General features: G+C 40.4%; 1 protein-coding gene and 1 long non-coding RNA gene across 6 annotated transcripts in view; one reads left to right on the top strand and one right to left on the bottom strand.

Annotated features, from left to right (window-relative positions):
- Positions 1-4,037: 4,037 nt before the first annotated feature.
- Positions 4,038-12,182, bottom strand: LOC132538059 (uncharacterized). The gene is made up of 3 exons (XR_009549472.1): positions 11,705-12,182; positions 10,636-10,696; positions 4,038-5,279 (listed from the first exon to the last, which is right to left on the bottom strand). It is a non-coding gene; the product is annotated as an uncharacterized LOC132538059 (long non-coding RNA).
- SIRT5 (sirtuin 5) overlaps positions 11,634-27,899 on the top strand; it is a 51,363-nt gene continuing 35,097 nt past the window's right edge. For 2 of the 5 annotated variants that reach the window (XM_016195292.2, XM_060189340.1), the window contains exons 1-4: positions 12,205-12,335; positions 22,404-22,566; positions 25,507-25,640; positions 26,825-27,050. In XM_016195292.2, coding sequence (XP_016050778.1) covers positions 12,294-12,335; positions 22,404-22,566; positions 25,507-25,640; positions 26,825-27,050 — 565 coding nt within the window. In that variant the 5' untranslated portion in view covers positions 12,205-12,293. Of the gene's footprint in view, positions 11,755-12,204; positions 12,336-12,392; positions 12,620-22,403; positions 22,567-25,506; positions 25,641-26,824; positions 27,051-27,899 lie in introns of those variants that run through there. The other 3 variants (XM_060189341.1, XM_007539262.3, XM_016195291.2) reach the window with 3 other exon arrangements.

Raw genomic sequence — 27,899 nt, 5'->3', positions numbered from 1 at the left:
TTGTTTGTTGCCTGTTGTTAAAATTTCCGGATCTAGCTGGCCTGGCTTGCTTCACGGCAGGTAACAGAGACGCGGAGACAACGGCTGGGCAGGGCAGCTGTATTTCTTTATTCAGGAACAACGATTCACAAACTAAGACAAACTAATCACCAAACAGAACTCTTCTGTCTCTTTGCGGCGGCGCAAGCACTCTCTCTTTTTCTCTCGAACTCAGGAACCCTCTCCCTTACTCTGGAACTCTGAACTCTGGTACTCGGGAGCCCTCTGAAACTCTTACACTGTGGAACTCTCTCTTACTCTGTAACTCTGAAACTCTCGAACTCAGGAACTCAGGAACTCTCGGACTCAGGAACCCTCTCTCTGGGTTCCTTTGGGTGGGGCCAAGCAGGCCCGCGAAATTAACAGGACTCATCCAATTCTCTTGGGGGGGGGAGGGCTAGAACAAACCAATGTAAAGCATACGACAGTTGCCCCCAGGGTTATTGCTGGGGCTCGGTGCCTGCACCACGAATCCACTGCTCCTGGAGGCCATTTTTTCCCTTTTGTTGCCCTGGTTGTTTTATCGTTGTAGTTATTATTATCACTGTTACTGATGTCCTTGTTGTTGGATAGGACAGAGAGAAATGGAGAGAGGAGGGGAAAACAGAGAGGGGGAGAGAAAGATAGACACCTGCAGACCTGCTTCATCGCTTGTGAAGTGACTCCCCTGCAGGTGGGGAGCCAGGATCCTTAAGCTGGTCCTTGCGTTTTGTGCCAAGTGCGCTTAATCCGCTGTGCTACTGCCAGACCCCCGAAAGCTCCTCAATTGTGAGTGATGGTGGGAAGGAGTGGAGAGTGATGCTCAGGGAGCAGCTGCAGCAGCATGGCGTGCTGCACTTTGACTGAGGATACCTAAGTGCCTATTGGTATTTTATACCAATACCTGATTGCTTCTATCACTATAGATTTATAATACAGTCTGTAATTAAAAATCTTGGTGTCTCTGATCTTGATGGTTCTCAAGACTGTTTTAGCTATTTGAGGTTGTTTGTTTGTTTGTTTTGTGGTTCCATGTTAATCTTAAGGTGGGTTGTTCTATTACTGTGGAGAAGAAAAATCATTGGAATTTTGATAGAGACAGAACTGAATCTATAGATTGCTTTGAGTAGAATAAGTAGTATTTTAATAATATTAATTTATATTAATTCTTCCTATCCATGAGCATGAAATATCTCTTCGCTAATTTGTATCTCTTTCAGTATCTTCACCAATGTCCTCCAGTTTTCAGTGTACACATCTTTCATCTCGTTGGCTAAATTTTCACTCTGATGCAACTGTAAATGGAACTGCTTTTTTTCATTTCTCTTCTTGATAGTTCAGTATTGGTATATAGACATGAAATATGTGTATGTGTCATAGGTAGTAGAAACAGGCAGAGTGGCAAAGAGAGTAAGAGAGATGATAGCATCAATTTCCCTTAGTGTGATGGGGGAACCTTTCTTTAACCCTGGTTTGCTGAGCCTTAAAGATTCCCATCTGAGGGAGTTGGGCAGTAGTGCAACGGGTTAAGTGCAGGTGACGCAAAGCACAAGGACCGGTGCAAGGTTCAAGTCCCGGTTCCTCACCTGCAAGGGAGTCGCTTCACAAGCAGTGAAGTAGGTCTGTAGGTATCTATCTTTTTTTCCCCGTCTCTGTCTTCCCCTCCTCTCTCCAATTCTCTCTGTCCTATTGACAACGACGACATCAATAACAGCAACAATAATAACTATAACAATGAAACAAGGGAAACAAAAGGGAATAAATAAATCAATTAATTTTTAAAAAAGATTCCCATCTGACTTCAAAACTGAGACTGCCTCTCCTACCAAATCTGTAAAAGTGAGAAGGCATTTCTGTTGATTTCAGACTTGTCTGTTTTCTCTCTGCCTTTGACATGTGTGTTACTTAGCTACTGATGTGTAACAAACTAATTCAAGGTTTAATGGATAAAAACAATAAGCATTTATCATCTCACAGTCCCTGTGGGTTGGGAATACAAGAGTAGTTTAGTATGACAAACCATCAGCTTCTATTAAGCCTTCAAATGTCAGTGACATCAGTTGATACCTTGTGTGCAGTTTCATGAAAGATCCTGAGTCAGAATCATCCAGTTAAGCTGGTCCCAAATTGCCCACATACAAGGCTGATATAAATGTTTGTTGTTGTGAGCTGATAAATTTTGACATTATTTATTATGGTCATAGTTAACTGTGTATCTTTATTTCTAGATTATAAAGCATTCATAGATTGTATTTTTAAATGTTATTAGTTTTAACTTATACTAATATATAATTTACTAATAAGTTATACTAATAAATAATTTGTATACAGAGATATTCATTTTAGGTATTCAATTTCTTTTTTTAAAATCACTTTGTTTATTTATTCCCTTTTGTTGCCCTTGTTGTTTTATTGCTGTAGTTATTATTGTTGTTGTTATTGATGTCATCATTGTTGGATAGGAAAGAGAGAAATGGAAAGAGGAGAGAAAGACAGAGAAGGGGAAAGAAAGGCACCTGCAGACCTGCTTTACCGCTTGTGAAGCGACTCCCCTGCAGGTAGGGAGCTGGGGGCTCAAACCAGGATCCTTACGCCTGTCCTTGTGCTTTGCACCACACGCGCTTAACTGGCTGCACTACTGCCTGACTCCTGATATTCAATTTCAAGGGCTAGTGAGATAGCTCACCTGGGAGTGTGCCTGCCTCGCTATACATGTGGATCAGGTTCAAGTCCCAACCACATAGCACTGGGGAAAACTTTGGTAATATTTTCCTTCTCCTCTGTCTGTCTGTCTGTCTGTCTGTCTATCTATCTATCTATCTATCTATATCTATATCTCTTTTTCTGTCTCTCAGAAAAATCAGCCCCAGTACACACACAGACACACATGTATGAGGTGCAATTTTATTAATTTTCACAAGTGAATATAATCACATAATTCTCACTATAATGAAGGCAGAATATTTCTATTTCTCCCCCAACTTCTCACCCTCAGTTTTTTCTTATGTCACTTTGTAATCAACCCCTTATCCCACCTTCTACCTCCTGGCAACTAACCTGACTTTTTAAGTCTATAGTTTTGTCCTCCCCAGAATGTAATATAAACAGAATCAGATACTATTAAGCCTTTCAGGTTAAGCTTTCATAGTGAGGCTTTTCATATACATACACACCGTTGCACATATTATTCATATGTTCTGTGTTATTGCTGACTAATCTCTTATAGTAGGATACACTACAGTCCTTTCATAAATGATAGACATTTGGGTTATTGCCTGGTGTTGGCATATGGAAAATACAGCTGCTATAAACATTAGCACTAAGTTGTTTCTATGGACATATGCCTGCATTTTTTTTTTAATATCAAGAAATGAGATTGTTGGCTCAACATGGATCACAGATTTAAATGTAACACCTGAGTGTACAAAATTTCTAGTGACATTTCCAATAGAACCTTCTGTAATGACAGAGATGTTTAATAATTCCACATGTTCAAAACTATAGCCAATAGTCACATGTGGCTACGGAGCATTTGAAATGTGACTAACGTGACTAAATTTAAAATACTTAGATTTCCAGTTTTTAAAATAGATGTAGAGAGAGAGTGAGAGAGATCACAGCACCAAAGCTTCCTTCAGTGTGATAGGGGCTGGGCTTGAACTTGGGTTGCACACATGGCAAAGCAGCACACTATCCAAGTGAGTTTATCTTGCCAGCTGTTGGAGGATGGGCCCACTGTCCCGGAAAGTCCAGGCCATTGTTTCCATGAAGTCATACCCCCCAACCCCCCACAACTGGGTCAAGAGAAAGGCAGGTTCTCCTGACTTCATGAACTAATGATGGATACCAGAATGGGGGCTTACCTTTCTGCACATGTCCCTCCTCTCCCCTTAAAATAAAGGCCATGAATTACTGTACATTATGTTTGACCAAACTTGAAAAATCACCGCAAACTCCTATTACTCAACGACCCCCTCCTCCCCCACCAGGTGCCTGTAATTAACCCCCAGGGAAAACTGTATTATGAGCTTCTGATCAAACCTTGTTATGGGAACTTTCCACTTGTGATCAAATACTTCGTAGGTCAAAATGTGACTATGCATGGTGTTGCATTGTGTTTGGGTTAACCTTCTCCCTGTGCAATGGGTATAATTTGCCTGCCTTCTCTCTCAAAAAATGAGTCGCCCACCTTTCCGAGGCTGCTCCTGGAGCTGAATGAGTCTGTGATTCTCGTCTCTTTGCGCACATCGCCCCCGACATGTAAAGTTACCCCGGGACTCCTGAGGGGCCGCTCTGACCCTCGCCACCAGTGGCCAGGGTGGGTGGGGGGACCCACAGCGAGAGCCCACAGCCAGCCTTACTTTAGTTAACTTTAAATAATCATATTTAGAGAGTGGTGGTCATATCAGATACTGCACTTTTAATACAAAATATAAAGAAAAAATAATTTGGGATTAGCAAAGATTACTTGACACAAAAACTCCAGTTCATAACCATAAAACAAAACTGATAAATGGTGCTTCATTAAAATTGAAAAGTACTTGTGCTCTTTGAAATATAATCATAAAAATGAATAAGATAGGCCATAGACAGAGAAAATATTAAGGAAGCACACAGTTACACTTCAGAGATACTGCAGGTTCTGTTCCAAACCATAACAATAAAGCTAATAATGTAATAAAGTCAGTCACATGAATCTTTTTGGCTTTCTGGTGCATATGAAAGTTATATTTTCTTTTTAAAAATTTTATTTATTCATTTTCTTTTGTTGCCCTTGTTGTTTTATTGTTGTAGTTATTATTGTTGTTTTTATTGATGTCATCATTGTTGGGTAGGACAGAGAGAAATGGAGAGAAGAGGGGAAGGCACAGAGGGGGAGAGAAAGATAGACACGTGCAGACCTGCTTCACCACCTGTGAAGCGACCACCCTGCAGGTGGGGAGCCAGGGGCTCAAACCGGGATCCTTACACCGGTCCTTGCACTTTGCACCATATGTGCTTAACCCTCTGTGCTACCACCGGACTCCCAAAAGTTATATTTTCAATATGCTATATTCTATTAAGTGTGCAACAACATTATGTCCAAAAAAAAAAGCAATGCGCATACATAACATCAAAAGTAGTCTATAATTAAAAAACACTAACCATCATCTTGGCCTTCAATGAATTGTAATCTTATTGGAACCTCTTGTCTTAGTGTCGATGGTTGTTGATGGATCCAGGTGGTGATTACTAAACATCAAGACAGCTGTTGCAATTTCCTAAAATAAGACAACAATGAAGTTCATTACATTGATCCACACCTCCTTTCAGGAAAGACATTTTGGTAGTATACAGTGCTGCTTGAGAGGATTTAACTCACAGTAGAGCTACTTTCAAAATTATAGTCAATCCTCTCATGCCTGCTGCTGTTTTATCAACTAAATTCACATAAATTGTAAATCCTCTGTTGTCTTTTCAACAAAATTCACAGCATCTTCATCAGCAATAGACTCTTATCTCAAGAAATCACTTTGTTTTGCTCATCCATAAGAAACAGTACCGCTGTTAAAGTTTTATCATGATATTGCAATTATTCAGTCAAAATTCAAGTTCTACTTTTTAAAAAAAATATTTTATTTATTAATCAGAAAGATAGGGGGAGAGAGAGAAAGAACGAGACATCACTCTGGTACACGTGCTGTCAGGGATTGAACTTGGGACCACATGCTTGAGAGTCCAATGCTGTATCCACTGTGCCACCTCCTAGACCACATCAAGTTTCACTTAATTTTTTTTAATTAATTAATATTTTTCCCTTTTGTTGCCCTTGTTGTTTTTTATTATTGTTGTAGTTATTATTATTGTTGTTATTGATATCATCATTGTTAGGTCAGAGAGAAATGGAGAGGGGATGGGAAGACAGAGAGGGGAGAGAAAGACACTTGTAGACCTGCTTCATTACCTGTGAAGTAGCCCCCCTGCAGGTGGGAAGTTGGGGGCTCAAACCAAGATCCATCCGACAGTCCTTGCACCTCGTGCCACTTGTGCTTAACCCACTGTGCTACCACCCAACTCCCTTTTTTTTTTAGTACATAGGACAGAGAGAAATTGAAAGGATAGGGGAGATAGAGAGAGGGAGAGAAAGATAGACAACTGCTGACCTTCACCTACTTGTGAAGAGTCCCCCTTGCAGATGGGAAGCAGAGACCTCAAACCCCTTGCACTTGGTAATATGTGTGCTTAACCAGGTGTGCTACCGCCAGACCCCCAAGTTGTTCTTCTAATTGTATTGACAGTTCTCTTGCTATCTCCACCACATCTATATTCACTTCCTCCACTGACATCTTGTACCCTTCAACATTATCCAAGAGAACAGGAATCAATTTCTTTCAAACTCCTGTGAATACCATTTTCAACTTCTCCCATGAATCATGAAGGTTTGTAATGGCATCTGGAATGGTGAATGTTATTCAAAAGGCTTTCAACTGATTCTCTCCTGAACCTATTAGAGTAATCATCATCTCTGGCAGCTATTAGTTTTATAAAATGTACTTATATAGTAAGACTTGAAGATCAAGGTAATCCCATGACTAGTGGACTGCAGAATGTTGAATATTGTGTTATCAGGCATGAAAACATCATTCACTGGGGCCCTGGATGATTGTGAATCCAGTTAAGCAAGCTCATTACCATGCTCAAAGACCTGGGCTTAAGTCACCACCAGCCCCCACCTGCAGGGGGAAGCTTCACAAGTGGCAGTGATGCAGGTGTCTTTCTTTCTCTCTCCCTCTCTACCTCCCCTCTCCTCAATTTCTCTCTGTCCTATCAAATATTATGAAGAAAAAAATAAAAGTGGGGAAAGTGGCCACTGGGAGCGGTAGATCTGAGCCCCAGTGATAAATGTGGTTGCAATTACAAAAAAAAAAAAAAGTCACTCACTTCCTTACACAGTTCCATCAGAGCTCCTGGACAACCAGACACATTGCCAATGAACGGATATATTTCCAACAAGAATCTCTTTTTCTGAGCAGTAGTTTTCAACAATATTCTCAAAATATTCAGCAAACCATATTGCAAGCAGATGTGTTGTCATCCAGACTATGTTGTTTCATTTATAGAACACAGGCAGAGTTGATTTAGAATATAATTATCAGGGCCCTAGGATTTTCAGAATGATAAATGGGTACTAGTTTTAACTGGAAGTCACCAGTTACATTGACTCCTTATGGAAAATCAGAAGTTCCTCTGAAGCTTGATGATGAATTCTCCTCTCTTGTTATGAAAGTCCTACCTCCAAATCCCTATTCCCATAAGGTCTATTCCTACTTTATGGTTCCTGTTCATTAAACATTTTGTCCTGCGTTATATCTTACTGCATTTCAGCCATCAAGTTACAGATGTTACTATAATTCTATCCTGAATTCCCTAGGCAGATGACCTCACTAATGTGTCTCACCTCACCTCTCCAGATCCCTACCCCACTAGGGACAGACAGAAACAGGTTCTGGGTATGGATTGACCTGCCAACACTCAGGTCTGGATTCATGTCTGAGAAGTAATTACAGAAGGCAGGTCTACCACTTTCTGAACACCATAAAGAATTTTGGTCCATACTTCCAGAAGGGGAGAAATATTAGGGAAAGATGACCAGAGTGCTCTGAACTCCAATTATATCAGGACCCAGAGAGAGAAGAGGGAAAAAAAAAAAAAAAGGAAGGACACTTAGAAGCAGTAGGTGTGACTTAGAAAGGAAAAGAAAACAGGATTATAGAAAAATGGGCAAATAGATGTATATGGTTATACAAATAATAGTGATGTATCTGTGATCTTGGGAGAACTAATACAGTTTCCAATGGAGGGAATGGGAACACACTCTGGTGGGAAAGATGTGGAGTTATATACCTATTTATAATTTTGTAAATCAATATTAAATTACTAATAAAAAATACATTTTAAAAAGTCAGTCCAAAACAGTGAAGCCCAAGGGCCCACTAAAGAGAAAGAGAGATTGACAGAGATAGATAGAGAACTCTCCTTTTGCAACCATAACTTAGCTAGCTGGTTCAAGTGGCCTTGCTTTAGTCCTATTTCACATTATAGTGAGGTCCAGTAGCAGGCAGATCCCTCTCTTCAAATGTTATATATATATATATATATATATATATATCCTGTCACATTTTTTGAAGTCTTATTTACAAAAAGACAGTCAAGGATATCTGGCTATTTGAAATAAGTCTCCAATATGAAAGATAGCCAAAATTAACCAGGGAAAAGACATCAGAGAGGACAGAAACAATTCAGGGAACCAAAGAAAGTATCACACACAATCACCTATCAAAATATTACATGCAGTATTTCTGGTTGTCTCCAACTTTCGGTTTAGGTTCTGAAATTGGCAAACAGGATAGCCAACAAAGATCCTGATGGCAAATCTATAAGACCATTAGGCTGAGAAATGCTAGACAGAGGGACACAGTGTCTTAATCTCTGGAGCTAGGATGCCTGAGACCAAATCCTGACTCTGTCCTTGCCAGCTTGTGACCTTGGACAAGTTAGTTCATTTTCCTATGCTTTAATTTCCTTATTGTAAAGTGGCGATAATCAAGTCTTAAGGATCTAAGGAAGTAAAAATCTATGGAAAGTTTTCAGAATGGTGCCTGATATGAGTGCTCACCCACACATACATCCACACCTCCCCCCCACACACACACATACAAGCTGGATGAATGTTATCTACTGCTACTGTATACATAATTAGCCCCACATTGCATCTTCAGACACGTAAGAAAAACATTCCGTGGGTTTGGCTGTTACAGTGTAGGTGTCCTTACCATATATGTCTTCTTAAACTTGTGCTCTGAAGCATGGCTGAAGTCAAACACAGGAGCTTGGAGACAGAGGCAAGATGTATTTAGAATTTACCAGAGTGTGGGGGGATATAGCATGATGGTTACACAAACATATTCTCGTGCCCAAGGCTCCAAGGTCCCAAATTTAATCCTCTGCACCACTATCAGCCACAGTTGAATAGTGTTCTAGAAAGAAGAAAGAAGAATTTACCAGAGAGAATGAAAGCAAAATCTCTCAAATAACATTCTACCTGAGAGAACAAAGATGAGTTATTTTAAAGCCAGGAAATGAGCTAGCACTACAAGAACGAAGAAAATTTGCATCATCTTGCACAATCAGATATCTTAACTATGCACCAACTGAGAAGGGATGGGTGGTAGAGAATTAGTGTGAGTAGGCTAACTAATCAAGGCCTAGTTATAATTTGCTGTCAGGAAAGAAGACATAGAAATGGAAGGGATTCTAGGGAGACAGGTGGTAGCACAGCAGGTTAACCGCACGTGGCACAAAGCACAAGGACTGCATGAGGATCCTGGTTCGAGCCCCTGGCTCCCCACCTGCCAGGGAGTTGCTTCACAGGCGGTGAAGAAGGTCTGCAGGTGTCTATCTTTCTCTCCCTCTCTCTATCTTCCCCTTCTCTCTCCATTTCTCTCCGTCCTATCCAACAACGATGACATTAATAATAACAATAAAACAACAAGAAATGGAAGAAATGGAAGGGATTCCCATGAGAGAATTGACAGAAGCTTTCTGTCCTCACTCAGGTGATAAAGTCTTCAAAGCAAGTGCCTGCAAAATAGCTCAGCTGAAGAATGCATCTACTTTGTTATGTGTGCAAACCAGGTTCAAGCCTAGTCTCCGGCACACTGGAGGAAGCTTCAGTGCTGTGGTATCTTTCCCTTTCTCCCTATGTCTCTCTGACCTGAAAAAGTCAACCTAAAGCAGTGAAATCCCAGTGACAAAATAAAACAAATGGAAAAACAAGAGTATCCGCTGGACACTGATGGGACTTGGGCCAACAAAATAGTTCATTCCCTGCCCTCCATGTGGCCTTGATCTCGTTCTTTGGTTACATTTGAGATGTAACACTGGAGAGTTGCATTACATGTTTTTCCCCCCATAACACCCTCTCCTCTCCAGTCCTCTCCTCTCCTCCCCTTTCACTCTCTCTCTCCCTCTCTCCCCCCCTCTCCTAAAAAAGGAAAAAAGAAAGTATGAAGGTGAGACAATGTAATTTGATGGATCAAAAGAGAGTTAAGGTTGTGTTTGAAATATTTTAATTCCACAATGGAGCAGGGAAAAGGACTTCTGGGCATTTTTCATAGGTTAGATATGTTCTTATGAAAGGGGAGTTGCTACTAGATTTCTTGGAAAAGAACCTGTTGCACTGAATTTCTGCCCAGGGAGAAATAGCTACTCAGACAAAGCTTCAAGCATATCATAAAGCAGAAGCTGAGAAAATTTTACATCTGTCTAGGGAAGTGTGGTTGAAAGGACCCCAATTCCCAAACACAAGCAGTAACTCCACAGGTCTTTCATAATCTGAAGAATTAGCATTTGGAAGAGGCTAAGGCTTTGATCCTTATCCTTGAGATATCTTGGTATGAATGCTAACATTTAGGACACTTTAAATGGGGTAGGTAGCATAATGGCTATGCAAAGAGACTTCCAGAGCCAAAATCCAAGGTTTAATCCTGCACACCACCATAAACCAGAGCTGACTGTTGCTCTGTAAAAACAAACAAAAATTTTAAATGAGGTCAGTTGTCTAGAATGAGTGCTCACCATGCGTACATCAGCAAACTACAGGATCCAATGTGTCTGCCATAGATTCTTCTCCCAGAACCTAGAAGAAGGTGGGGGAAGGGTTGGGGGAGGTGTTTGTGGGGGTGGGTGGCTGTGTGAAATCTCAGAGGTCACATAGAGGACTGTCAGGTTTGGAAATAGGGAAGTGCATGTGGGTATCTCTATGAACACACTTTCCAATGTGCCCTGTTGTTCTATTTTCTGTTCTATTTCTGAATAAACCTCGTTTGTCTTCCCTATTTGATTGACTTTGTTTGAGGTCTGGGGTGGAAATGAAAAAAAATCTAATTGGAAAATTCTCTTTTAGTGGGTAGTGGGGGGCATGGGGACACATTTCATTCTTCCAGTGTCATGAAGAATTAAAAAAAAAAGGGAGCCTCCATCAAAAAGAAATAAAATTAAAAAATAAAAGAAAGCAAACAAAAAGTCTAGATGCTTTAAACATGAAAGAATAAGATTATGGCTAGGAACTAGCTCAACTTGGTACAACACAAGAATTGAATGACCGAGGTTCCTGGTTCCATCCCTGAGTTGTCCCATTGGTCCCTCTATCTCTATTTTTTTTATCTCTGAACACTCTATATCTCACATGAAATTAATGAAAATAAAACTTGGGGGAGGCAGAGCTTTAGAATTTCAGAATACAAACACAGCACCTCACCACCACCCCAATCCAGTAACTATCCTCATGGCTCCAGGTTTCTGATACAGCCTTCTGCTTATAACCTGCCACCTTCATTACAGTATTCAAATACCTGCCCTCCCTTTGGCGCCCCTGACCCTTTTCTATTCACAACCACTCAGGGCTGGTGCACTGTACAGGAGGGAGGTACCTTGAATTCCCAGCCAAATCATGAGAAATGGCTAGGGGTCAAATAAATGTTAGTTGATTGTACCCAACTTCTCACACCACTTCCTATTATGATCAGGGTGTTGTCACTTCCTGGGCCAAATCCTATCCTAGTAAAAGCCGTGTTGGATAAGAAGCCTAAATCGAACAAAAAGAATCATGGTCAACTTTGAAGGACAATCAGGCTCGCGGAGATACCTAGGGCACCGAATCCTGCAGGTTCTGGAGCTGTTCCCTTTGGGTTCTGGGTAAGGAATTCATCACCAGCACTGAATTTGGTGAACGTCTAATCAGCAATGGGAAAGGCGTGTCAGAGAAAGCTGCCCCAACCTCTGAAATGCTAGTCTGGAAACTGAGGGATGCAGCTCTGTAAGTTCAAGGAGATAGTAATTCACGATTTATCTTAACAGTAAGCCTTGAAGGCTCACGAAAATGAGAGGGGGGGTGGGGTGGGGGAAGACGCCGCATCGGCTTCCGCTCTGCCATCATCCCCAAAGAAAGAAAAAGAAGCAATCCTTCAAAAATAAATCTGATAGGGGAAAGGTCCAGGGTACGAATCCGGTCAGGTCTGGGTTCTGATAGGAGTCGCTGCAGAATTGGGTTGAAAGGCCAAACGCTCCGCCCCGCGGCCACCACGTCCCAAAGGCGCTGCGGTTCCTCCCGCTGCAGGTTCGTCTCTGACCCCGCCAACCCGGATCTCCGCGAACTCCTTCTGCAGCCCGGCTGCAGCGCCAACCCCAAGCGGGAAAGGAACGGGCGGAAGCGGCGTCGGCCTGTCGTACTACGCATGTGTAGTCCCGCATTGTCGCTGGGGGGCTGCCGAGTCGGGGTAGGGCGGACTGCGTATGTGGGGGACCCCCTAGGCCGGCCTTGCAGCCCAGTCTGGGAAGCAGCAAGTGCTGAGAAAGCATAACAGAGTGTTCCCTTACAGCGGCCCGGAAGCAGGTGTGGGTGGCTGGGGTGGCGGTCCGGTGCATGCGAAGAAGGGTCGCGTTCTGATGGCGGGTGGAGGTGCAGCCGCCGGGCTTTGTGGGCCCGCCTGTCTGTAGACTTTGGAGGGAAAAGGTGTGGGGAAGGATCCGGAGCTCGGGCTTGGCTCGTGAGGTGGGAACGGTCAGTGTATTAGGGTTCGGACAAGGGGACGCAGTTTGAAGCCCTGAAAGGATCCAGAGAGATGGGAACAAAACCTGAGAGGAGGGTGTCTGGGAGCCAGGAGAAGGAGCTGATTTCAGAAGTGATCAGCTGGATCCTAGAGAGTGTGTGTGTGTGTGTGTGTGTGATCAAGTCGAACAGAGACTCTCCAGATGGTTTAGTAAGGCGAAGGTGCTTGGTAACCTTGACCTGAGCAGGTCGTGGACTTGGAAGAGGGAATTGACACCTCCAGCCCAAGGTTGCCAACCACCCAGTCATTGTGTTTATTTAGCTCACCACTTTTTATTTTATTTTTTAACTATTTATTGGCACCCGTGTAAAATTTTGCAGTTCATTTCCAACATACTGTGTACTTTATTTTTTTTTTAATATTTGTATTTATTATTGGATAGAGACTGAGAAATTGAGAGGGGGAAGGAGGAGATAGAGAGAGAGATAGACACCTGCAGCCCTGCTTCACCACTCCTGAACCTGTCTGCCTACCAGGGGCTTGAACCGGTGTCCTTGCGCACTCTAACCCGTGCACTTAAAACAGGTGTGCCGCCACCTGGTCCCCTCCCTTTTTTTTTGTAATTGATTTTCTCTCAAATTCCCGACATAGCTTTTTTTTATTGTATCTTTCAGATTTGTAGGTGACTTTTGCTTTTATTTGTCAAGTGACTCCCAAGAAAGCTTGGCTAAAACATTCACCCTGGGTAAAGTCAGTGTTTGGGGATTTGTCAGCACCCAGATTGACGCTGGTGAAAGGGTTTATTTACTCTCTGTAGGTCTCTCCCGGAAGAAAAAACCAAGGCAAAGTGAGTGGTGACTGTACTTTGTGCAGTTTTCACCTCTGTGGTCTTTTGGACTAGATAATCTGAATTTTTGGTCCTCTGCTCTTTCTCATTTAGACTGTAAGGTTTGCAAGCTTTGCAAGAATGAACCATTTCCTACACCAATCCTCCAGAAAAGCAGAGGATGAGTCTGATACGTGCTCTGTGGTAGCATTATGAAAATAGTCTTATGATTTGTGCATTTCCTATTGTGGAAAAAAATTTCAGGTAGCATTGCTAAAAATTGTTAACATTTTAAAAATTTTTCTACTTTGTTTTTATGTTTACTTAGAGAATTGAAGGATATCTTATAAATTAGTGGAAATTTTAGCACAAGGATTCCCACATTCTTTTTAAAAATATTATGTGGAATGGCGACCAATAAAACAGGTTGTTTTATGATTTTGGTAATTAATATGAGGCCAAATTTATTTTACTGATTTATTAATTCTGATAGATATGAAAACAGCTTTTACTAATTAATAAATGTGTTGAAGGCTTGAGATAAAAATAACATATACATTTAGAAAGAATATTATAATTCACTTAATAAAAGAACTAAAGCCATCTTTCCAAAAATTAGTTGCTGATTGATTATATTTCCTAGGCAGAGAAACTAGTGGTTCATGTTGAAACATGAACAAATAAAAAAGATTTTATTATTTTAAGTTTACAGTTATGATAAAAGTAATTATTAATCACTAAAAAGATTTGAATTAAAAAATCCTAGATGGGGCTAGCTATCTCTCAGCTGGAAGGGCACCATGTGCCTGACCCAAATTTGAGACCCCTAGTAAACCACGTGAGAATACTATGGCATTGGGGGTATTTTGGGTGCTGTGGTATCATAGCTCCCTCTGTCTCCCTCTGTCTGAAAACTTGGCCCACAGCAGTGACGGAGGGGGTGGGGAACTTAGATGAAAAATTAGTAACATTCTACTCAGTCAATACAAATTGTAAGCTTGTAAATCCTACAATGAAATGTTGCTCATTATTCTCAAATAGCCTTTTTTTTCAGTTTGTAGCAAATGCACCACTCCTGTACAGAGAAGAATGAATATTTGTATTCCTTTTACAGTGATCAAACAGAAAATCCATCATTTATACACTTTTGTGCAGAAAAGCACATTACAGTTTAGGCAGCTACTTTACATTAATGCCTTTGTTAATTGAATTTTATTTATTTGGTTAGTTTTTTAACATCCTGGATCTGGAACCTAGCATATGTATGATTCTACTGATGAGGTTTTTTTTTAACCTTATAGTTTCATAAAGAGAGACAGACGACAGAAGGAGAGATACCAGAACACTGTCTCATTGTGAAGCTTCCTGTTCTTGTTCAGGAAGTACTTGAGACTAGAACCTGGTTCCTTGGGAATGGTTAAGTATATGAGTTATCTCTTGGTTCCTGTTGATTAGCTTTTAAATCTGTAATCACTTCTAAAAGCTTATATGTGAGAATAAATAACAATAGTATATTTAGGAATTAAGTAGAATTTTTTTTTTAATGTTAAGTGAGAATGTTTCCAAGTATTGGATTGTTGGGAAAGTCATGACATATTTTTCTATGCAAAAATATGTACCATGATTTTTCTAACAACCCAATATTTAAAGACTTACAAATGAAGCATTTTTTCTGAATTAAATTGACTTTTTTTCATAAGTAAATATTGTAAAATAATACTAGGAATATACATCTACATCTTTGGGAGAAATAATACTGTATATATTAAATTTAAAATTATAGCACTGGCAACTTAATGCAATATGAAAAGAGCTTTTAATAAAGTTGAAGTATTTGGAACTTTCATCTTCACAGTTTTCATCAACTTGTACAAGTTTAACTGTGATTACATTACCTATGGCAATTTTTCTTTTTTTCATTTGTGGGGCCTCATTGCTCCAAGCCAACTTTTTGAGACGGAAAGACAGACGGAGAGATGAAAAGGCAACACCCCACACCCTACTATCAGGACATTTTAAAACAGTTTGTTTGTTTGTTTTTACTCTTTCCTGCTTGTCTCCAGAACCTTTTGGCTCTGTTGACTCTGGCTTGCATCCCTTCCCTGCAGAAATTATTCCAAGCAGCTAGAGGATCTTGCATTCTGAGATTATAACTGAAAACTATCACTATGATGTTATTCTCTAACGTACACTCTTTTTCAGTAGTCCAATCTTTTAAAAAGTTTTTAGTTTAAACAGGAACAAACCAACTGTTTTATTTATTTATTATTGGATAGAGACAGAGAAACTGAGAGGGGAAGACTGAGAGGGAAAGAGACAGACAGACACCTGCAGCCTTGCTTCACCACTTGGGAAGCTTTCCCTCTGCAAGTGGGGACCAGAGACTTGAACCTGTAATGTGACCACTTAACCAGGTGCACCATCGCCTGGCCCACAAGCCAACTGTTTCTAAGACTTGTGAGAACTAAAGTGGTTATCTTTGGGAGGGTGGGGATACTGAACTCGGGTGGTGAGTGTGGTGTGGAACTATACACAATAATCTTACAATTTTGTAACCTACTATTAATCACAGAAATAATTAAAGATATATTTTTTATGATTGTGGTAGAGATAATGGAGAGATTCCAGCACCACTCAGCTCTGATTTAAGGTAGTGCCATGCTAGAGATTAGACCTTGATTTCTTTGGTATGTAAGTTCTGTGCCATAACAGTCTGAGCTATCTCCCTGACCCAAACTGAGCTACTTCTCTGGTCCAATGCAAACTTCTTATCCAGTCTTTTTTTTTTTTTTTCATGGTAGTGACAGATTATATAGGAAATTTGATGACGCCTGCTTCTTTTGAACTGTGATTTATCAAAATACAGCTTATATACTATGAAATTTTTTTTGTATTTTATTTATTTTTTTTTTTTAGAGAGATGCAGAGAAAGACACGGAGAGAAACACCAGAGCACTGCTCAGCTCTGGCTTATGGTGGTGCGGGGAATTGAACCTGGGACTTCGGAGCCTCAGGCATAAAAGTCTCTTTGCATAACCATTATGCTATCTACCCCCACCCATATAGTTCAAAATTTATCCTTTTTTTATGCAGTCCTTTGAATTTTGAAAATTCACCACAAAATAAAGATGTGGCATTTTTTCATTGCTTTCAAAAAGTTCCCTGCCCACTGCCCCCTTTCTCCTGGTCCCAGGAAACTGCCTGTGATGTCTATAGCCTTTGCTTTCGTTTTCAAAATATATAAATGGTTTCATGCAGTATATAGCTTTTTGTTTGTTTTCTGTCACTTAGCATAATGCTTTAAACTTAAAAAAATTTTATTTAAGAAACCTACTTTATTTTTAAATGATTCATTTAAAAATTTTTCATATTTATTTATTTTCCCTTTTGTTGCCCTTGTTGTTTAACGTTGTGGTTATTGATATTGTTGTTGTTGGATAGAACAGAGAGAAATGGAGAGAGGAGGGTAAGATAGAGAAGGGGAGAGAAAGACAGACACCTGCAGACCTGCTTCACCACTTGTGAAGTGACTCCTCTGCAGGTGGGGAGCCAGGGGTTCGAACTGGGATCCTTATGCCGCTCCTTGCGCTTTGTGTCATGTGCGTTTAACCCGCTGCGCCACCGCCCCACTCCCGAAAGCTACTTTATTTTTAAATAATTGTTGATTTACAGAAATGTTTCAAAAGTGGCATACAGAGTTTCCCTAAGGCCAGTAACCTCTTACTTAAGTAGAGTGCAATGGTCTATATATACTAGGATAGGACATTTACATTGGTGAAGTGCTGCTCACTAATATGAAGGCTTCACTCAAGTTTTAGCCAATTCTCCCACTAAAATACCTTTCAAAATCTTTACTGTGTTTGCACATAAGTACATTTAACTAATACATTTTGGGGAGAATATTTTTTCCTTCTCATATCAAGAGACAGATGAAGCTAGTCTGTCATTACTTGTGGTATTAACTTTGATCATTTGATTAAGGTAGTTTTTTTCTCATATACTACCACATTATTACTGCATAATACTTCAGAAACTCATGCTTTGTGTATTTGCAGTATACATCACAGTTTCTTTATCTATTTACAAGTTGATGGACATTTGACTTGGTTCTGGTCTTTTTGCCTAGTATGTCATGCTTTTCTCCTATTGGGCATAAATAGTCTTACAGAACTCCAACATCAGACAGGACTACCCTGGTGACCACAGTGAATCAGGACAAAAATCAGGACAATGCTGTAATTAGATTTAACCCAGACAGAAACAAGAACATTGTCTGGACCACAAAAATGACAAAACAGTCTCCTATACTGGCTGATGTGAGGAGTACTGCTTCATTTCCAATCAGAGATCTAGCCTCACTTAACTGCTTCTACCTTTTGTATAATATTCATTAAAGTACTCAGTGTCCTATTTCCTGACAGCATCTAGTCCAGAGCAAAATTTCACTTCCATGAGCCCTCAAATCTATTGACACAAGCCCAAATCATTTAATAAATTATTTAAAAAATTAATAATAGCTTTTACTTCCTTTTGAGGTAACTGGTCTACAAGCCCATGAATATTTTAGAAGTATAATTTCTCACCTCTTCAAAATGTGTTATCCCATAATACCAGTAGCCTTCCTTGATCTCTTCCTCCCTATAGCCTCCCCCTCAACCCTTTGTTAACCTCAGTTCCACAGTCTGAATCCACATTGCTAGACTTTTCTTCCTCATGTTGTTTACCTCATATGGGTGAGGTCATTCTATATTTTCATTGTATATAAATCCTCCTATTGTTTCTTTTTTATTTTATTTATAAAAAGGAAACATTGACAAAAACCATAGGATAAGAGGGGTACAGCTCCACACAATTCCCACCACCAGAACTCTGGATCCCATCCCCTCCCCTGATAGCTGTCCTATTCTTTATCCCTCTGGGAGTATGGACCCAAGGTCATTATGGGTTGCAGAAGGTAGAAGGTCTGGCTTTTGTAATTGCTTCCCCGCTGAACATGGGCATTAGCAGGTTGATCCATACTCCCAGCCTGAATCTCTTTCCCTAGTGAGGCAGGGCTCCGGGGAAGCGGGGCTCTAGGATATTTTGGTGGGGTCGTCTACCCATAGAAATCCTGTTGGAATCATGGTAGCACCTGGAACCTGGTGGCTGAAAAGAGAGTTAACACATAGAGCCAAACAAATAGTTGACTAATCATGAACTTAAAGGCTGGAATATTGCAGATGAAGACTTGGGGTTTCCGTTTTGAAGATAGCTAGCAGGCCTAATTAGGTTATATTCCAAAGGGCCCATGACAATACTAATTTTTTCCTGAGCCTGATATCTGATATGCAGGTGGACCCAGGTTATTGTCTGGGGAGATGATGTCATGGCTGGAAAAAGAGCTAGAAAGCTGGATCAGGGGAGAGACTATCTCCCAAATATGGAGAAGGTGTATAAATATTGTTGACTGTAAACACCGTCAATTTGATCTGGGGCCCATATTTCATATAGGTCTAGTGTAGTAGGAATAAATTCCATTAGCTGTTGCTTGCTTCAAAAAGTCCTTCTTTTAAACTTGATTAATAACCTCTCAAGATAAAGTATTCTTGGTGGTGGTCTTTTTTTATTTAGAACTTTTCGTATCTCCTTCTAGTCTTTTCTAGACTTTAGTGTTCTGTAGAGAAGTCAGCTGATAGTTCTATCAGATTTCCATGACTGGTGATTCTGCTTTGCTCTAGTAGCCTCCAAGTTCTCCCTTTGCTGAGCAGGTGGGACTGAGCAGTGTATTGATGGGTGCTGAGTGGGGTGCCAGGTGGTGGGGGTTGGGCCTGTAGCAGCTGACCATGGCAGAGGCTGTGTTGGGGTGAGCAGCAAGCTCAGAAGTAGCCTTGGGGCCAGGTGGTGGCGCACCTGGTTAAGCATTCAGATTATAGTGCACAAGGTACTGGGTTCGTGCCCTTGGTCCTTACGTGCAGGGGGGAAGCTTCACAAGTGGTGGAACAGGGCTGCAGGTGTCTCTCTCTCTCTCTCCACCTCCCCCTCTGCCTCTCTATTACTCTGTCTTTATTGGATAATAAATAAACATATTTTTTTTTTAAAAAAAAGAAGAAACCTGTAACAAGTGGTATGGGATGTAGTTTTTGCTTCTACTGTAAGAACTCTCTGTCGCCACCTGAATTTTGGGCTTTGCCTTCTTGTTTGCTTATCTGAGCTACAAATTGTGTGTGCATGTGTGTGTGTGTAATTATTTTTAATAAAGACTGAGAAATTGAGAGGTAAGGGGAAGATAGGAAGAGATACCTGCTGCCCTGTTTCACTGCTTGTGAAGCTTCCCCTTTGCATGTGGGGACCAGTTGCTTGAACCTGGGTCCTTGCAAACTGTGATATGTGGACTCTACTAGGTGTGCCACCACCCAGCCCCAGTAGTAGCAGTGGCAGTGGCAGTGGCAGTGGTAGTGGTAGTAGTAGTAGTTTTTCATCTTTTACTTAGGGAAGTGAGATACACCACAGCACAGTTCCATTATATTTCAGGCTTCCCTGGTGCTATGTATTGTGCTCCTATATGATGCCAAGGGTCGAACCCAGGACTTGTGGTGCATTGTCAGATGTGTAATCTACTTGGTGTTCTCTCTCCTGGCCCCACGCCCCTGGGTATATGATAATAAGCCGTTCACGTATGCCCTTCAGGTATTTCCACCAGTTCACTTGTCCCTCCTTTCTGTGTAAGACTGGAATGAACCAGATAGGGACAACCCAGTCAAGGATCTGTAGTGAAGAGCATGGAACCATGGAAGCTGACCTGCAATCACTAACATATAACATTAGCAAGAATTTTATGGTCATTGTTGGAAATCAAAGTTTGTCAAATTATAATTCTTGAACCAAACTCAATCTACTGTCTCTTTTTTAAAACACCTAAGCACACTTTTTTTTTTATTGGAAAGTTGAGAAGTAATCAAAAGAAGGATATTCTGTGACATATAAGCAGCATATGAAGTTTAATTTTTATCAGGTTCAAGCCCTTGGTCCTCACCTCTGGGAGGAAGCTTCAGGAGTGGTAGAAGCTTTAGTTCTCTCTCTCTCTCTCTCTATCTCTATCTCTCTCTCCCTGCCCCTCTCCCTCTCTCTCTACTAAAGAAAGAAATAAAGAAAGAAAAAAAAAAAAAGAACAAAAGGCCACCAGGAGTTGTGGAATCATTATTTAGCCACCAAGCCCCATTCTCCAGGTATATTTTAATGCACATTTTTCCCCATTTATGTTGGGCCTTTTTTATTTTCCTGGTAGCAGTAAGGGAAAACAATTTGATCTGATAGAAGTCTCCTAATAAAGCCTTTCTAGCAAAGTTACTGAGACAGGGCCAGGTAGTGGCTCATCTTTTTGAGAAGACACATTACAGTGTATAAGAACCCAGGTTCAAGGCCCCAGTTCCCATCTGCAAGAGACAAGCTTCACAAGCAGTAAAGTAGTGCTGTAAAGGCTTTCTCTTCTTTCCCTCTCAATTTCTCTTTTTAAATTTTTTTATATTTATTCCCTTTTTGTTGCCCTTGTTTTTTTATTGTAGTTATTATTGTTGTTGTTACTGATGTCATTGTCATTGGATAGGACAGAGAGAAATGGAGAGAGGAGGAGAAGACAGAAAGGGGGGGAGAAAGACACCTGCAGACCTGCTTCACTGCTTGTGAAGCGACTCCTCTGCAGGCAGGGAGCTGGGGGCTCGAACCGGGATCCTTGAGCTGGTCCTTGGGCTTTGCACCACCTGCGCTTAACCCGCTGTGCTACCGCCTGACTTCCCCCTCTCGATTTCTATCTTTATCCAAAATAGACAAGTTAATAATACAAAATTACTGAGAATCCCTTTCATCTTTATGTGTTTCTCGTTCCTTGCAACTTGCTCAACTGGTGGTTTTTGAGTGGAGCACATGCGTAATATAGGCGCTTTATGAACTGAAAATTCTGGTTTCTATTCTTGTCTTTATATATCCTATTTTCTACCCTATCCCCCATAGTTCCTTTTTCCTTCTAATTTCTTTTGAATTCTTCCATTTTAAAAAACACAAAGAAAGTACTGTGCTTTGTTCTTTTACCACCTTCCCTTTGATTCAAAAATCATTATACCTAACTTCTACTCAGCATTGTATTGTGAAGATCATTACTGTTTTAAAAACAGCACCTTTATCTTTCGTTGATTTTTCATATGTTAAATGTGAACATTGGAATGAGTTATGGAAAAAAAAAATCTGATTTGGCACTAATAGGCTTCTGAGTCTCATTTTCCAACCATTTATTTTTAACCTCTCTGAATATCCTGTCCTCTGCTTATGCCAAAAATTGCTTCTGGAAGACAGGAGCTTATAAATCCTGAAGCAGAAGGCAAATCTCATTTAAGTAGAACTTTACCATTCTTTACATTGTAGTAAAATATGCATAAAATTTCATATCTCAGTTAAGTTTATTTTCAATGAGAGGCCAATGTATCTGAAGCAATTTTAAGTGTGCTTTTTAGGAGTGTCAAGTACATTCCCAATGTCTTGCAGCCTATCTCTGGAACTTTATCTTGAAAAACAAATTATTTCTAAGTATAGTTTATATATAGAAAATTAACCTTTAAAAAAAAAGTCTAGAGTTGTGTGGATTTTAAAACACAATTATGTAATCACTACTAGAATCACGATATAGGGCAGTCTGCTGCCTCCCTTCCCGCTTCCCCCTCATTCCCCTTTGTTATTTACTCCTTCTCACTCTGGCAAGAACTGATGCTTTCTGTCCTCATTAGTTTTGTCTATTCCAGAATGTCATATTTGTAGAATCACACATTTTTTTAAGTAGCTATGTTGCATATTGTATGAATATGTTGTTTATTGAGTTCATTTCACACAGATTAATTAAATGTAGTGTAGAGGGTGAATACCATGAAGATCTGCTACTGAAGATTTTAAATATATATATAATTAATTAAAAATATTTGATGATTACTTCTCTTTGTTTTTAGGATTTTTCTAAGGCCCATCTCAAGAATTGGTGTTGTGAAAAAAACCTGATGTGTTCTTTCCAGATTGTTCCTAAACGGATAACTGCCCAGCTAATTTGTGGACTCAAGTCTTCAACCCTCATAGGAACCAAAATTTGCCCAACAATGGCTCGTCCAAGTTCAGGTAGGTCTTTTTTAGCCTGCCATCTCCTTCTGTCCAGTGGGCCTAAAGGGGAATGTTTGTGCTGAAGTGGGTACTTGGAAAGTTTTGCAAAACATCAGTTTTCCATCTGATCAAGGCAGATAAGATTTATTTATTTATTTATTTATTTATTTATTTATTTATCTACCAGAGCACTACTCATTCAAGGAACTAACCTGATATCTCTCACATGGATGTCTGGCACTACTGCTTGCTATTTCTTTGCTAGAAATTCTGTTAATAGGGGCTGGTGCAGTGGTACACCTAGTTGAGCGCACATGTTACAATGCACAAGGACCCAGGTTCAAGTCCCTGGTCCCCACTTGCAGGGGGAAAGCTTTGGAAGTGGTGAAGCAATGTTGCAGATGTCTCTCCCCCTTTCTATCTCCCCTACCCTCTCAATTTTCTGACTGCCTTTATCAAATAGATAAAGATAATAAAAAAAATTTTTAAAGAAATTCTCTTAGTAGTCTTAATAGTAGGTCCATTTAAGGCATTTAACATTTAAGCTTTTACACGAGTTGTTCTTTTTAAAAATTTATTTATTAATGATAGAGAAAGAACTTGAACATTGCTCTGACATATTGTTGGTCTGCTTCTAATTCTGCTTCTAAGACCCCTTCTGTTTTGATCATCACGTTAGGTTCGCTTACATTGCTTAACGCTGTGGTCTATTTACATAATCATTGTTTTGTTTGAGACCTGCACTGGTTTAATCCCCACTGGTTCGCAAGCTTTTTTCCTTCTCCCCACCCCCTATCCTACGTACATCCTCTTCCAACCTGACACTTCTGCCTCAAGAGATATAAAGGACAGGATTTTCTAATGAATAAAGATCGATTGATTGCACTGCATCCCCGCTCATCAATAAAGATTGAACTGCGTCCCAGCTCAGCCATGAGTCCCTGGTTGTCTGTCTCCTGCTCGAGAAGCTAGCCCAGCAACATATATGGTATAGGGAATTGCATTTAGGATCTTAGAAATGCAAGGCTTGGTTTTTACCACCTTTCTACCTGCTGTATTTGTACTTTAGACTGGTTAGTGTCCTATGGAGTAATATGGCATTATAATTTCCTACTCGATAGAAATTATTTATGTCTCTGGTTTATGGTGGTGCAGAGGATTGAACCTGGAATTTTGGAGCCTCAGGCCTGAGAGTCTCTTTGCATAACCATTATGCTTTCTATCCCCACCCCCCCAAAAAAGGCAACTTAAAAAATTTAACATTTTTTTAAAAAATCTTTATTTATTGGATAGAGATAGCCAGAGATTGACAGGGCAGGGGGAGTTAGAAAATGAGAGAGACAGAGAAACACCTGCAGCACTGGATCACCACTCATAAAGCTTTCCCCCTGCATGTAGGCACCAGGGGCTTGAACCTGAGTCCTCATGCATTGTAACATGTGCGCTCAGCCAGGTATTCTACCACCTGGCCCCCTAGAAAGTACCTTGTTAAAGATTTTTGGATGATGGAGGAAGCTTATAGAGACAGTAGGAAATTTACATATCAAATGATCCTTAGTTGAACCTTTTAAGTAGTGTGTGATTGTGGCTTTGAAAGGTCAAGGTCAGGCCCAGAAACAGAGAATTCCATATTGGGTGCTTGCCTTGCTTGCCTTGTGCCTGGTCTAGGATCAAGTCCTGGCATCACATTGGAGATGCCATGGCAAAAAACCAAAAGTGGCCAGGAACAAGAAGTTACACATGCTCAAAACCCCAAACACACACACACACACACACGCTTACACAAAACAAACTGAACTCTCTTTGCCTCATTTTCATTTTTTGAATAACTTTTTCTAGTGTTGCTATTCTACCCAGGTGTAATAATTCCTCCTTCCAATTTGCCCAGCCACAGGAACAGTAAGGAACTTAGTTCCACTCACCTATGTACCCCCTTGTTCCTAGTTGCGAGGAGCAGGGTGACCAAGGCTATAGTGGCCCCCCAGAAGAGTAGGTCTGACCTCAACTAGAACTGGAATATGAAATGTTTGGGATTAAAACTGAAAACATGCTGGCTTGTTTTCCTTTATCAGTCAGAAAATGTCTTTTTGTTGTTGTTTTTAAGGATTTCACGTCACATTAACATTATTTTATCTTACCCCCTATTTTCTAAGACACAAACAGTTGAATTCTTAATTTTGTTTCTATATTTAATTTAGCTTAAGCAGGATTGATCCTTCCTTTCTCCCTTTTTTTTCTCTCTCTCATCATTTCAACCAGAGCAGTGCTCAGCTTCGTTTATGATGGTGTTGGGGATTAAACCCGGGGCTTAGATATTAAAGTCTTTTTTGAATTTATTATCTTTACTTATTGGATAGAAACAGCCAGAAATTGAGAACATAGGGGGAGATAGAGAGAGAGAGAGACAGAGAGCGAGAGAGAGACACTTGCAACACTGCTTCACCACTTGCAAAGTTTCCTTCTGTAGGTGGGGACCAAGGGCTCAAACCCTGGTCCTTGTGCATTGTAACATGTACACTAAACCAGGTGTGCCATCACCTGGCCCCTTAAAGTCTTTGTATAACCATTATGCCATTATGCCACCCCTCTGCCCTCTAAGTGATATTTTAAAAGAAATATCTCTGACCCATTCTTCAGTAGGTTGGCAGAATTTCTATTTAGGACTAAAAGACTTTAGACCTGGAGAAGATTTTATTAAATTGATATTCTTAAATATATCTAAAGGGTAGAATCCAGCAGTTTGTACTATGTAGTTGCTTGAAAAGATTTTTTTTTTTCTTTTTAAATACCTTGTTGGACAACTTTAATGGGTCTATTTTCCACACCAGCCTATCTGAGAAATGATATCTCAAAAGTATAATTTAATTCAATGTCAAGTATGTATATACAGTTGCTATGGGATATAAATATCCCGGGGGACATTTATATGAATTGATAAAGATTTTATTCTGTATTTAGACATGGCAGATTTCCGGAAGTTTTTTGCAAAAGCAAAGCACATAGTCATCATATCAGGAGCTGGTGTCAGTGCTGAAAGTGGAGTTCCAACTTTCAGAGGAGCTGGAGGTTACTGGAGAAAATGGCAAGCTCAGGTTAGTAATGTTTACAGAACATTCAAACTCTTTTCTGAGTGAAGTAGAGTTTGAGTCACTATCTATGCTGATGCCAGTAGCTCAGAGGGGACAGTTTTGGGAAATGAATACTAGCTTTTTAAAAGTTGTGTTTGGGGTATGAGATTATTTGCTGATTGTCAAGGTCAACATCCTATTGCATTACTTGACATTTTAGGTATGTGGGACTCCCAAACATACACATTTTCCAATACTACACAAATGTCTAGAACACAGTTCATTTTCAGTAACTATTTGTGGCATTAGTGTGTGATACCAGTCCTTTTATCCTACTCATTTTGCATCTACACAGAGTCCCTCTGATTAAGTACTTATATGTGTGGCACCAGGGCCTTGCATTTAGATGCCTAGGACTATGAGGAAATATTCTGAGTCACAAAAATGTTCCATATGGTGATTACAGTAGTGGCTATACTACTATAAATATTTGTCAAAATTCACTTAATTGTAAACTTAAAATCAATTAATTTTATTATCTGTGTTATACATTAAAAAAACTGAATTTACGAAAATATCCATGGCCCCATAGAATGTAAATTCTAATTGCCTTCATACAACGTTCTGAACAGCAAACCCTCAGTCTTCAACAGTTCAGCTTTGTTTTTAACATTGAAAGTTCACAAGAACTTTAAAAAGATTCAATGCTAATCTCAGTACACACAGAAAAACAGTGAATTGTGCTAACCAATTTTCTGAGTCTGCCTTCTTTACTGGAAGGAATCTAAATGTTGTCCCTTTGTTTTGTCATTGCTCTATTCCTAGATCTCATAACTTTGACACATATAGGTGCTTTATAGATTTGTGTTGGTTGAATGAAAGCAGTTATAAAGAACCACTTCAATACATGGCTTTCCCCCCCACCCCCAAATTAGCCACAACCTAATTTATCTCCCTGCATATTACTTTACTTCAGATTCCTAACATATGTAAGGAATAAGTAGGATAGGTTGTCCCTACAACTGGGGAAATTAAACCTGATTTTCTCCAAGGTCCTTCATTAGTCCAGGACTGGTACCCAGGCCCTGTGCTCTGAGAGATAAAGGAGCCTGAGAGATCCTTACATTTGGTTGCCTTTCACAAGGCTCAAGGTTCAAGAGCATTAGCACTTCTTTCCTTCCTGACCCCTGTGTGCTCTCCCACTGCAGGACCTAGCCACCCCTCAGGCCTTCACCCGAAACCCATCCCAAGTATGGGAGTTCTACCACTACCGGCGTGAGGTCATGCAGAGCAAGGAGCCAAACCCTGGGCACCTTGCCATCGCTGAATGTGAGGCCCGGCTGCACAAGCAGGGCCGACGGGTCATGGTTATCACTCAGAACATTGATGAGCTGCACCGCAAGGCCGGTACCAAGAATCTTCTGGAAATCCATGGTGAGATACCCTCAGAGGTTTAAAACTCAGCCTGGTCTGGCAAAATATCTCACTTGGAGAGTGTGCTGCTTTGCCACGTGTGATCCAGGCTCAAGCCCAGCCTATATGGCTTGAAGGATACCTCAGTTTTGTGCTATCCTTCTCTTTCTTTCTCTCGCTTTGTCTCTCTAAAACAAACAAACACTTCCCCTACTAATTCTCACCTTGGCTCAGTGAAACTGCATTTGGATAGGTGCATAATGTATGTTGTATGGAAAATCACTAGCCTGCACAGCTGCCCAAGTTTCCCTCCCGAGTTCTTGTTTTGCTCAGAGATAACTGCCCAGTAGGACTGAAGGGAAACAGGTGCTGTAGGCCACCAGCTATGGCTTTAGCAGGATCCAGCATGGAAAAGGCTTACTTCTGGGAGTATCCATTTACTTTCCCTGTGCCCTCCTGCAGCTTTCTTCTCAAAGATATTTGCATTTAAGAGTCTACAAAAATTTTAAATCTGAATGAATTAACTTATAGTTTTGGAATTTTAAGAAATAGTTAACATCTGGTAAATGCTGCCTATAAGTGAAAGATGAATTTGCTTATTCTTCTGATCACCTGATGATGAAAGCTGAATATTGTTGCTTGGATCTTGTCTCTTTTTTGTCTCCCCAAACCATCTAAACTATCTTTTCTTTTTTTTGCCTCCAGGGTTATTGCTGGGGCTCAGTGCCTGCACCATGAATCCACTGCTCCTGGAGGCCATTTTTCCCTGCTTTTGTTGCCCTTGTTGCTGTTGCCTTGTTGTGGTTATTATTGTCGTTCATTGTTGGATAGGACAGAGAGAAATGGAGAGAGGAGGGGAAGACAGAAAGG

The sequence above is a fragment of the Erinaceus europaeus genome, chromosome 4, assembly GCF_950295315.1.
Source record: "Erinaceus europaeus chromosome 4, mEriEur2.1, whole genome shotgun sequence".
NCBI classification, from domain to species: Eukaryota; Metazoa; Chordata; class Mammalia; order Eulipotyphla; family Erinaceidae; genus Erinaceus; species Erinaceus europaeus.
The sequence above is the reverse complement of the archived record's forward strand: the minus strand, read 5'-3'. Positions and strand labels throughout refer to the sequence as shown.